This window comes from Nicotiana sylvestris, chromosome 6 (assembly GCF_000393655.2).
Source record: "Nicotiana sylvestris chromosome 6, ASM39365v2, whole genome shotgun sequence".
NCBI classification, from domain to species: Eukaryota; Viridiplantae; Streptophyta; class Magnoliopsida; order Solanales; family Solanaceae; genus Nicotiana; species Nicotiana sylvestris.
Window position 1 is genome coordinate 21,620,731 of NC_091062.1, and position 13,724 is coordinate 21,634,454.

General features: G+C 37.6%; 1 protein-coding gene across 1 annotated transcript; it reads left to right on the plus strand.

Moving 5' to 3' along the window:
* The first annotated feature begins 215 nt into the window (after positions 1–215).
* Positions 216–803, plus strand: LOC104228483 (uncharacterized). Its single transcript, XM_009780947.1, has one exon. The coding sequence runs from the start codon at positions 216–218 to the stop codon at positions 801–803; it is 588 nt and encodes a 195-aa protein (XP_009779249.1).
* The last annotated feature ends 12,921 nt before the right edge of the window (positions 804–13,724 follow it).

The following is a 13,724-nucleotide window of genomic DNA, read 5'->3' on the forward strand; positions in this document are numbered from 1 at the left end:
GATAAACTAGTCGACTAATAAGAGATTAAGTTTAAAAATATACAATTCACCCCCTCTTGTACTTTCAATTGGTATCAGAGTAAGGCTCACATTCTAGTTTTGCTTAACAGCTTGTGAGAAAAGATCATGGCAAATCAAGTTATCATAGGAGCTCTTTTTCAGGAAGGAACTTCATAAGTTAGACCACCATACTTCAATGGACAACATTTGTGCGGATGAAGATCTTTGCCAAGGCCTATTACGTCAAAGTTTGGAGAGTCATCAAAAATGGGAACTATCCCTTACCAGCTGCTACTCCACCACTTGCTGATCCTGAAGATATAGATTCATATACAAAAGAGCAAATGAAAGTGGTACAAGTTAACAATAAAGCAAGAAATCTGCTTCATAATGCTATAAGTGGTGAAGAATATGAGAAAATTTTAAGCTGTGACACAGCCAAAGAAATGTGGGACAAGCTTGAGGTCACATATGAAGGAACCAACAAAGTAAAGGAAACACATATTAATATATTGGTTCATAATTACGAACTCTTCTCAATGAAAGAAAGAGAATCTATTGAAGAGATGTTTGCCAGGTTTAGCAAAATAATTAGCGATCTAAAGGCATTTGGCAAGCCTTATATCAGTGGTGATCAAGGTAGAAAAATTCTCAGAAGCCTGCCAACCACTTGGCAGACCAAAGTAGTCACACTGGAATCTCAGTATCTAAACAAATTATCTTATGATGAACTACGAGGAGAACTCATAGCTTTTGAAAAGACGCATCTCAAGAAGACTAGTCAAGAAGAAAAAAGAAAATAGTTGCATTCAAGACTTCAACTAAAATAGCTGAAAACGAAATTGATGATGATCCTAAAGCCCTACAAGAAGAGATTGCTATGCTATCAAGAAACATGGATGGATTAATGAGAAGATTTAGAAATACAAAGAAAGGAAGAATTCCACCAAGACGATCCAGGCAATACAACGAACATGACAAGAATGATGGTAAGTGCTATGAGTGTGGAAGATTTGGGCACATTCAAGCTGAGTGCCCAGAACTAAAAAGGAAGATCTCTAGAGGCTTTAACAAGAACAAATCCTTTGGAAGCTGGAGTGATAAAGACAATTTAGACCACGAAGAGATAGCAAATCTTTGCTTCATGATGATTTTGGAAAACAAAATGAACAAATCCTTAGGATGCTAGACAGATGAGGACACTTCAGATGAAGAAAATGAAAACTGTTTCATGGCACGAGGTGAAACAAGTGAGGTAAGATCTTATAACTATGAAAGGTGCAATGAATTGCAGGATATTCTTGATTTAACTTTGAAAGAGTCTCAAAAAATGATGAATGAGATTAAGAGACTAACTAAAGAGGTTAAAGACTGGAAACTCAAACATGAAGTATGTGAAATCGAAAAAGAAGTACTTCAAGAAGAGTTTGAGGAATTGCAAATGCAACTCAATGGCATGCGCAAATCCACCAGTCACAGTTCTGTCAGATCAAACCAGACGACTTACAAGTCAACTGAAAAAGGACCAGCCAAAACTAAGTCCACTAGTACTAACACTAATGAAAGACCTAAAGGTGGGTCAGAAGTTACGTGTCACTACTATAACAAAAGTGGGCATAAATATTTTTTTTGTCATTTTTTGTAAAGCAAATGTTTCAGGATAGGTTTGGAAACCAAAAAACAATTCTGAATCTAGTAATACTAACTCTCTAGGACCCAAGCAAGATTGGGTACCTAAAAGAAAGTAATCATTTGTTTGCAGGAACACCATAGAATAAGCCGCAAAGGAAAATGGTATCTAGATAGTGCGTGTTCCAGTCATATGACAGGTGACAAAAACCTGTTCAAAAAATTACAAAAATTGATGGAGGAAGTGTTAAGTTTGGGGATGACTCAAAAGGTAAAATAATTGGTACTGGAACAGTTCCCTTCAATAACAACTGTGACATCACTGAAGTTTATCTCTTTGATGGACTCAACTACAACCTCCTGAGCATAAGTCAACTATGCGACTCAAGATATGAGGTAAATTTTAAGAAAACAGGTTGTGCTATTGAAGACGAATCATGTAAAATAGTCCTTCCTGGAAAAAGGTATGGAAATTTTTATATCCTTGATGGTTTTGAAAAGATAGATGGTCGTATTTGTTTAACTTCTATATCTGATGATCCATGGTTATTGTGAGCACATGATTTTTTCCCTACAAGAACTACTCCCACAAAAATTCAAAATAAAATAGTTGTGTGTTGCTTGTGATTTATTTGTATTTGTCTGTGTATGTTTTATTCTATTTTTACTACTGAAAAATACAAAAATATATGTGTTGCATTGACATTTACAATTTAGGATTAATTAACCATTGATTTGTTTTAGGAAAATGAAAATCATAAAAAAATAATATACTTTGCATTTTTAGCATTTAATGTTGAATTGTGTGATTTTATTGTTAATTGGCATTTAATTGTATATGATAAGTGTTATTAAGAGATAATTAGTATTTTTCGTAAGTTAACTTGGTTTATGATTTTAGAAAATAATTTAGAAATCAAAATGAATGAAAAGAATAAAAGAAATAAGAAGGAAATAAAGAGAGAATCAATAAAAGAGAAGAACCAAACTTGGGCCAAAAGCAGCCAAGCCCAAACCAAACTCGTCCAAACCCACACCTGCTCCAGCCCATTACCAGTCCAATCCAGTCCATCTCGGAGACACCCAAACGACATCGTTTTGGGGAAGCCCTGATTAGGGCCGTTGATCTCACTTGATCAACGGTCCAGATCACTCTGCCCTCACCCGTAACCCCATACCCGACCCATGGCCCCGAATCAACCCGATCTCTTAATAAGACCAAACGACACCGTTTGAGTTAAGTGAACTGATCTGGACCCTCAATCTTTCTTGATCGAACGGCCAAGATCAAACCACACCCCCACTATATAAATGAAATCTCATACCCAGCCCCCCAGTCCAAACCCCTGTTCATCATCGTCTCTCAGAGACGAAGCCTCTTCCCCAAACCCTAGCCGCCATGGCATTCCTTCGCTTGAAACCCGGCGGCAACGCCGCCGCCGACCACCAAAATAATACCCCTGAACCTCCTAACCACCCCTAATCCAAATCCAGTACCCGTTTGCTTCGAATCATCCTCAAACTTCTTGAATCTTCATTTGAAGATTCGAGCAAAACTTGGACCTACCCCAATCCGCCCTGAACTCACACCCTAGCACCCCTTGACCTACCTCATGACCAAACCACCGTTGGTTTGGTTCGAATCTGGCTAGAAACACTCGAACCCCAAATCGAAACGTAAGAACCCTAGAAAACCAAAACTGGTTTCTGTCCGAGGTTTAAGGGGATTTGGGTGTTTAACTGACCTTAGTCGAAGTGTTATCAGTTGAGAACACTCGATTAAGGTCCGTTTGACCTCAAAAAATTCAAGTTCGATTCGATTCAAGTCCGTCTGTTCTCTGTTCCATTCAAGGTATTTTTCCTTTTTTCTTTTATTCTATTTTGATGTTTTAAATGTCTGTTTATTTGTTTAGTATTGTTATATTAATTTTTCAATTTTTGTCGATTGTTCTGTTCTTCTCCCTCGAACCTTTTTATTTGGTCGAATTTGTTTTTGTTCGTAGTTATGTATAATTATAGGCTGTGCAATCGATTCGAATAAGTTCGTCGATTAGTTAAGTTTTATTGCAAATCCCTGTTCTTGTCAATGCTGCTTGAATTGCCTGATTATCTATTTCTGATTGATTGATGTCAATTGTTGTAGGCAATCGGTTAATTAGTTTTCGTCGATTAATTCGTTCTTGTTTGTAAACCAATAAGTTCGTCAAATGGTTGTTGTGTGTGCTTGATCTGTGGACACTTATCTTCAGGGCATTGTCAATAGGCAGACAATGATCCTGCGTTCATGTTCATTTTGATTCAATTTTCAGTTTCAGTTTTAATGATTCTATTGAGTTCTGTGTTGTGATTTAAATTCAGTTCATTGGTTTCAATTGGAACTCAACCTTAGTCATTTAGTTGTTAGGAGGATTGGTTATAACTGTTAGTCAGATTTAGTTTTAAATCATTGTTAGCTTGAACAGATTTTAGAGTTAAAAGGTTTTAATACAGATGAATAGATTGTATTAGGGGCAGTAATATTAAGGGGTTTCAGGGGTGATTTGGGAATGGAATAGTTAGGGTAATATTTTAGTATTAGTGACTTGTTAGTGGGGTATTAAATGTCCTTAAATTAATAAGGTAATGGGGAACAAGAGGGAATGAGGGCTGAAAATAAGGAAAAGCTTTCCTTAGTGGGTTTTAAGTGGAAAAAAGGCAGATATTTAGTGGGGAAGGGGGTCGGGCAGTTAAGTTTGAGAGAGAGGGAAGGTCTGGATGGCTATATAAGGGAGGGGGATTAGGACTGAAAAGAGGATGGATGGCTAGAGAGTTTAAAAAGAGAAAACAAAAAAAGAAAGATCCCGTTTCATTGCATCTGTAGGAGGAACTCGAACTCTGAACATTGAATCCGATTCCCTTTGATTGCTTAAGTGGTTCAGTGGTGTACTGGTCCAGTTTCTCGTTTAATATACGTTTGGTTGAATTTGTTTGTGGTGTTATTGGTTGTTGCTATTTGGTCTTTTACAAACTTTCTGGGCTGTGTCGGTAGCTGTTTGGAATTCCCAACTGCTGTTGTGGAACTGCTATTGCTGTGTTGCTCGTACTACTGCATCTGTTGTTTCTCATCTTCCTCTTCTTTTGTTTCCAATACCAGGTACACGACTATAACACTGGCTATTATAAGCTGAAATATGTGGAAGCATGAATACATATAAAAATAGAAGTTTGAAGTTTGATTCAGCTTTTTCTTTATTTACTGATTATAGTTAGAATATTTTGTACACTACTGCTATGTAAATTTTTGCTGCTTTGTATAGTTGGACTGTTATATGTTGATGCCCAAGTAATGTAGATGCAATGGTTTAGTATAGTTTAGATTTGATTTGTATATGATTGTATAAAGTGGGCTGAAGTTGGACGTGTATGTTTATGTTAATTAGCCTGCATATTGGTGCTAATCACCAATCTTGATGTAATAGGATTTATCCATGTGGTTTAAATGTTGAAAAAAATTCAGAATAGTTTGAAGCATGAGACAAAAAAAATGTGAGATTTACATCATTCGCGTGTAGTGATAAGTAGAAACTGGTTGTCATTTAGGACATAGGCATTAATCCAAAGACATCCTTTTGGCATTTGTTTGCTGATAACATTTCAATATCATAGCTTCAAAATATTGGGTGTTTTTGAATATTGATCTAGTAAGGCTAACTTGAATCAATTGATTTAATCAGCCGCCTCGCGTCTTTGGCAAAAATCATGTTTCTAATAGTGATTTGAACAACCCCAAATGTAGAAGTGGTAGTAGAATTAATAATAAAATTAGGATTTTCTTCTTCAATAATTTTTTAGAGAAAATATATATAGACAATCGTATTCATTTTAGCATAGACCTTGAAATAAAACCTGAGACGAGCCTCGCCGGATAAAACGTGTAAATAGCGAGGCTCTCAATAATTGGCTAAAGAATAGAACATCTAGAATTCGGGATGGGTCGTTTAGTGAATTTCATGGCCCTCCCCAAAGTAATAACGCGTTAGTCACGTACTTTTAATAATTTACTTTCTTAAACTCGGGTGCACATTTATGTGACCCAAATCTAAATCTCAACGAAGTCGAAATGTGTCGCTAATCACGGGTACATTGATTGTGACGTGGTTCGAGATGCATTTCCACGACGTTGCAAATTCCTTTTAATAAATAATGAATGAGACGAGCCTTGACAAACAAAAATACACAAGCTGCGGGGCCCTCTATATGTGTTGGTAAAATTACTTAGACGTCGGGATGGGCCGTTTAGCAAAATTTCATGGCCCTACCCAAAATAATGACACGCTAGTCACTTTAAGCGCGTATTTAATAATGTTATCTTCTTAAACTCAGGTGCACATTTATGTGACCCAAATCCAAATCTCAACAGAGTTGAAATGTGTCAATAACTACGGGTGCATTGATGTGACGTGGTTCGAGATGTATTTTCATGATGTTGCAATTCTCGGTAAAAATAACAATAATAAAAGCGGTACACAGTTAAAATTTGCACATAGGTTCAACATGTATTAAAATCAGATAAATAAGCCGAATATGACAGTTGAGCGACCGTGCTAGAACCACGGAACTCGAGAATGCCTAACACCTTCTCCCGGGTTAATAAAATTCCTTACTTGGATTTCTTGTTCGCGGACTATAATACAGAGTCAATCTTTTTCTCGATTCGGGATTCGACCGGTGACTTGGGACACCATAAATCTCCTAAGTGGTGACTCTGAATTAAATAATAAATCCCGTTTCGATTGTCCTTTAATGGGAAAAACTCCCTTTTATGCCCCTTTGCGGGGTGTAGCTGAAAAAGGAGGTGTGACAGCTCTGGCGACTCCGCTGGGGAGAAACCTATACTACTCTGTTCCACAAATTGAGGCAATTAGGCCTATTGAGTCTTGTTGAGCCCAAATTGCCAAATCCCCTCCCCAAAAATCTGGACCACTCGATAAGCTGTGAATATTGTTCGGGGGCTCCTGGGCATGATAATAAGAAGTGCTGGAAGTTGAAGACTGCCGTACAAGATCTTATTGAAACAAATAGGATCGAGGTTCAGACACTAGAGACACCCAACATCAATGAGAACCCGTTGCCGGTGCACTATGAGGCCCACATGATCGAACTAGTGCACGAAGGAAGGGAGCCCAAGAAACCCTCACAAATGGTAATGATGATTCGTGCCAGTCCAAACGAAAAGCCGACCAGTGGAAAGGCAATGGTACAGTTGGGAAGGGTAGATGACAAGCCAGTTGTAGTAATGGGGAAAGGTTCGTCTGTTGTTGCGAAGAAGCCAGAGCCGGTCAAGGTAGTGCTGCAGGGAGTACCAGACACACCAGTGTTGGTTGTGAAGGGGGCCCGCGTAGAACCAGTTGTTATCATGCCAGTAATGCAGTTGTCGATAACAAGTGAGAAAGCTGTGCCCTGGAGCTATAGTCAAGTGACAGTGATGCATAAGGGGAAGGAGGTTGTGGAAGAAGTATGCGAGACCCAGGGGTTAACTCATTCGGGAAGGTGTTTTGCTCCCGCAGAATTGAGAAGGGCCAATCCTATAACAATAAAGAAGCCAGTGACGGAGGAAGAAGCAGAGGAGTTTTTGAAGAAGATGAAGGCACATGACTACTCCATTGTAGAGCAGTTGAGGAAGACCCCGACCCAGATTTCGCTGCTATCCTTGTTGATCCATTCAAGCGATCATTGTCGGGCATTAATGAAGATTCTGAACGAAGCCCATGTTCCGGACAAGCTCTCAGTGAACCATTTGGAGAAAATAGTGCACAAAATATTCGAGGTAAACCGAGTGACATTTTCTGACGATGAGTTGCCAGTAGAGGGTACAGAACACAACAAAGCACTCTATTTGACTGCGAAATGCGAAGACTCGGTGGTCACTCGAGTACTAATTGATAATGGGCCTAGTGCCAATATCTGTCCTTTGGCCACTCTGAACAAACTGAAAGTTGATGATGATAGGATTCGCAAGAACATCGTCTGTATCCGAGGTTTTGATGGGGGTGGTACTGACACAGTGGATGATATCATACTGGAATTGACAATTGGTCTGGTCGAGTTCACCATGGAATTTCAAGTGATAGATGTGGCGGTGTCGTATAATCTTCTGTTGGGGCGACCCTGGATCCACGCAGCCAAAGCAGTTCCTTCTACCTGCTAAAGAAGAGAGTTATAGGGCAGAAATAGGCCAGCTAAAGCAACAAATTAAAAACCTGGGATTTGAAAATAGTCTGCAAGTTGACGCCTGTCGCACCTCCTTTTTACCGCGCCCGCGGGGCGCGTGGGGAGTTTTCTCCAATTAAAGGACAGTCGAAACGGGATTTATTTAATTATTTCAGAGTCGCCACCTGGGAATTTTAAGGCGCCCAAGTCACCAATTTTAATCCCTGAATCGAGGAGAATATGACTCTGTTTATTATTCTGCGAACCAGAAATCCTGAGTAAGGAATTCTGTTAATCCGGAAGAAGGTGTTAGGCATTTCCGAATTCCGTGGTTCTAGCACGGTCGCTTAACTATTTTTATTATTGGCTTAATTATCTTGATTTTTACTAAATACATTTTTATTGCATGATTTTTACTACCGCTTTTTACTTATTGTTTACAATTATATGGACGAATTACGCGTACGTATATTCGTATTATATATTTTTTATAAGTACCAGGGATTGTGCCACGCGTACGTGTACACAATAAAATTGTCCATGTTATATATATAAAAAAAATATATATTCGAAAATTAAAAATGAAATCCCGCACATCATCATCCTTTTATTTGGACAATGAACTACACATCTTGGGTTATATGAAATTATTTTTTGACATCCGCGGAGAAATACTTTAAAATATTCGCTCGAAATTGCGCGTACGCATAATCCGAATTTGCTTTTATATATAATCAGGGTACGCGAACGCATCCCTAATTGCGCAAACTACTGTAATGGTATTATGGAATTTCCACAAAATGTTTATTATATCACGAGAAATCTCCATTTAAGATACCTTTTAATTCTTGAAAAAGAATCCACAATTTATTAAATGTTGCCCGTCGATTTAGAATTTCCGCGTATAATTTATGTTCATCCAAGACTATTCAAATTCAAAATAAAGAATAAGAACATGATTAATACTATTCTTCACAAATACAACATATATACATATACCAAAGAATGAGGGACATATGAAACTCACAAAATGATTTATGAAGGGAAGAAGTATTTTTGAACAATTTTTATTTATTTCTTATTTAGTGCAAATTCTATTTCTACTTACCATTGATATAAGTATTGTAATTTATGCTTGTACACCTCATTTTATTCTCATATACTTGCTTTTGATCTAATTGGCCTAATTGTTTGGTTAATTTATTTATGAGGGTGAATAGGCATCAAGTTGATAAGAAAAGAATTATTATACAAATTGATTGACAACATTGCCTTACATGCAACGTATTTGTATGTCTTGAAACATTCATAGCATTTTAACATCATAATGAGCCATAACAACTCAACTCACCATCCACTAATGGTTCTATAAATACCTGTTATCATACCACATAAGAACGTACAACTTATATCATTCCATCCATAACTAAATCAAGTATAAGAATAAACTAGCAATATGGTTTTGATATTTTCACTCTATTCTAACAACGCCACAAGGCCTAGTTAATGGCCAATCTTTATGTCATGTTTCCTACCTTGACAGTTCAAATATGATTAAACTAATGAGATGAAGGGCTAACATTATTACAAAGCTTTATACGAACTTTCAAAGTAAGACAATTAGCTCATAGCTATCAAATTGAATTCACTACTAATTAACTAACATGAAACAAAAAATGAAATTTAAACTGATGAACTTGGACAAATGGAAAACAGAATTTCAATTCAAGCTTCATTGATGAGTCATGTTGAATCTCTTTCCAACTTAAAATTTAAAAGACATGTACCTGAAAATGAAGGTAGAAGGAGTAAATTTCAACAGTAGCAGCAATAACAAAATCAGTAGAATGTACCGATAACACAACAAGTCTGAACAAGAATAGGATCCGAGGAGCCCAGATGCAGAGTAACAGGATTTTTGGGAAAAACTTTCAGATTTAATCCAAGTAATATCAAACAAATAGACCCGGACAGATCCAAAGAAAAGTATGTTTCTGATTTTCTTTTCTGTTTCTATATCTGTTTCTGTTTTTCTTTTTCCTCTTCCTCTTCAGATTCCAAGAAGAATCTGATTTTTCTGCTGGGTTTTTCTCTTTTATCTCATTCTAGGTGTATTTTTCTTAAATTCTCTTTCAAAATCTGTTATGAAGTCTCTCTAAACTCTCTTCTCTTTCTAACTGAAAACTCTCAATCAGATTTTTCTCCTCTTCTCCTAAATCAGATTTTCTTCTTCCAAAATCTCTTAAAATCTCTTTTTTCTGAAAACTCCTCCCCTTCCTTTTAAATCTGTCCCTGTATTTATACAGGTATGCCCCATTTCTTTTTGTGCTGCCTGGACCCTTTCTCTTTTTTTTTTTTTAAAAAATCAGAAAAGTTCCATTAAAACTACTTTTGAATACTTTAAATCTAAGTGCCCTTATCCTGATTTTCAGCAGCCCCATTACTCTTTGTTTCCCATTATCACTTTAAATAATAGCCACTAACTTTTCACTTTCAGCACATTGCTATTAACATATTATCCTCATTGTTTTATCCCAGAAATGTCCAGATTTACTGTTTTCTACTGGTATTACTGCCTTAAATTCAGCATCTTAACAATACAGATTTTAAAATCTGTATAAGCCTGATTATTAATCTGATTTACAACAGCTACAAACCAATCCTAAAGTTTGGACTGAATCCTGACTAAGAATGTAACCCCCTAACACAATTATATCCAATCAACATTTGTAAACTTGAATTCAAACTTGACATTACAACAATATTACACTGAGTTCAGCATAATAATTCAAACTGATCTTCAAATTGAACTAAGATCAAACATACACAGGAGCATTGTCAATATACTGACAATGCCCTGTTCAGAAAACAACATATACAGCATACATTTGAATTCACTGATTCACAAACAAACATGATTTAATTGACGAGTATTAATCAGTTGACTATTTACAACATTTGTCCATAATCAGTCTAAAACAATAGAAGCAGACTGTTTCAGTCAGCATTTTCAGAAATGAAAATTCGTAATATAACTAATCGACGAACTTAAACGAGTCGATTACACACATTGTAAACAATCATAACCAACAGAAATAATTCACATTTGGAATCAAGTAGACGGGTAGGGGACAGTATAACAAAATTGACTAGAAAATTATATAGAAAATCAAACAAACTAATGAAACGAACATAGAATACACATAGAATGCACATAAGAAACAGAAATTACCTCTGAACCTTTAAATTCAACTGAACTCAACTCAACTTGGATTTGGATTTTGTTTGAAATCAAACAGACCTTAGTCGAAGTATTTTCCACTGAAAATACTTCGACTAAGGTCGATTAAACCTCAATCTTTATTCAACCTGAACGGAATCCAAAAGTTTGGTATTTTTAGGGTTTTCTGATTCTTGGATCCTAAATTCGAACACTTCTAGGCAGATTCGAAGGGAACCAAAGATGACACAAGGGTGAGGGAGGCCTAGGGGTCGTTTGGTGTTAGTTTGGAAAGAATCTGAGTGAGTTCAGATTTGATTCGAACCTTCAAAAGAAGATTCGAAGAGTTCTGAGGCGATTCGAACCAAACCAACACCAGATCCACAACGAGGGTAGTTAGGGGAAGCCATGGTGTTAATTTGGGGCTGGTTGGTTTAGATCTAAGTTTGGCTCGAATCTTCAAATGAAGATTCGAGAACCTTCAGGAAGATTCGAGCCAAACGGCTAACATATTCGGATAGAGGAGGTTCAGGGGGTTCTAGGGTGTTATTTTGGTGACCGGCGGCGTTGATGCTGCCGGGTTTCAGGCGGTGGGATCCAAGGGCGGCTAGGGTTAGGAGTGGGGGTTTGGGGGACGATGATGAACAGTGTAGGAGGGGGGGGTGCTTAGTTTGAGGCCGGGGTAGGGCTTGGGACTTATATAGGGGTGGAGTGGATTGATATTGTCCGTCCGATCAAGTAAGATGAAGGGCCAGGATCAATCCACTTATCAAAACGACATCGTTTGATTTAAGTTGGGGAAAGGGTCAACCCGGGGTTGAAATGGATCGGGTTTGAGTGAGTTTTTTAAGACCGTGGGATCAAAATGGATGAACGGTTCAGATCTAGTTGCCCTAAACGTCGTCGTTTTATTTATGCAAGGGCTGAACTGGACCGTTTGATTGCACTGAATCAACGGCTCAGATTTGAAGTACCTCATGCGATGTCGTTTAGTCTTGTTCGAATTGGACCGGACAGGGGGATGTTGGATTGGGCTGTGGGATTCATTTCGTTTGGGCCTGGATTTTAATCCAGGTCCGATTTTCATATTCTAACTTATATTTTTATTTTATTATTAATTAATAAAATCCTAATCAAAAATTATAAAAACAAAATTATCATTACAATAATACTAATTATCTTTTAATAACCATTAACACGTAGATAAAACATTGACACATTTAAAATAGAACGAATGCATATTTTTTGTGATTTTATTTAAATTATCTTTCAAATGCATAATTAAATCCTATATGCATGCAACATGTATTTTATTTTAATTTTCATTTCATTATGACGAAGTAAGCATTTATGAACATAACACAAATATTTAACACCACGCAAATTCAAAAATTACACAGTAAAAGAAATTTATTTTATTTTTTGATTTATTTTGGAGTAGTTTTTTGTAAGGCAAAAATCACGTGCTCACAGCTGCCCCTCTTTGTGCGGAAACTCGAAGAGTTTTCGTGCAAAGATAAAGTGAGCGGATACGAGCGATTTTTGCCCGTTCGAATACTCCGTGGGAAGCATTTTTAGAAATATTTGACCGAACCTCTGCTTCAAAGGTATCCTACATATCCTTGGCTATAAAGGAATCAGGTCAATGTAGTTCGGGAATTTTGGGTAGCTGGGACTACCGTGAGACTGTGATGTTACTGCTGCTTCGTGCTGTTTTTACTGCTTGCTGACCTCCTTATTACACCTTACTTTAAAGGAAATACAAAAAGCTAAACTAGACTATGGTACATGAATTATAAAAATCTTATCTAGATCATGCCCTTGCGTTTCTTGTTGTCTTGATATCTTGGTGACTCTTGGGCATTTGGCTTATTCCGTATTCCTTTTGGAACTCTTGTTGTTTCTTGCTGGGGATTTTGTTGGACTCCTCTGCTTTATGGGTTCTAAGTGTGCTTCTTTATCATATGAGCGGGCTTTTGATTTCAACACTTCAATTGTATTCCCTCGTTCCCTAGGTGGACGCCTGACTTCCTTTTTTCTTCATCCTCATTCTCCAGGTAGACGCCTGACTTCTTTTTAACTTCTTCATCCTCATTCTCCAGGTGGACGCCTGACTTCTTCATCCTCATTCTCCAGGTGGACGCCTGACTTCTTCAATTCTTCATCCTCATTCTCCAGGTGGACGCCTGACTTCTTCTTTTCTCATCCTCATTCTCCAGGTGGACGCCTGACTTCTTCTTTTCTCATCCTCATTCTCCAGGTGGACGCCTGACTTCTTCAATTCTTCATCCTCATTCTCCAGGTGGACGCCTGACTTCTTTAATTCTTCATCCTCATTCTCCAGGTGGACGCCTGACTACTTTAATTCTCATCCTCATTCTCCAGGTGGACGCCTGACTACTTTAATTCTCATCCTCATTCTCTAGGTGGACGCCTGACTTCTTCAATTTCTTCATCCTCATTCTCCAGGTGGACGCCTGACTACTTTAATTCTCATCCTCATTCTCCATGTGGACGCCTGACTACTTTAATTCTCATCCTCATTCTCCAGGTGGACGCCTGACTTCTTCAATTTCTTCATCCTCATTCTCCAGGTGGACGCCTGACTTCTTCAATTCTTCTTATCCTTATTCTCCAGGTGGACGCCTGACTTCTTCTTTTCTCATCCTCATTATCCAGGTGGACG

Coding starts and splice junctions, on each gene's coding strand:
- LOC104228483 (XM_009780947.1), top strand. CDS start 216: ATGAAGATCTTTGCCAAGGCCTATTACGTCAAAGTTTGGAGAGTCATC.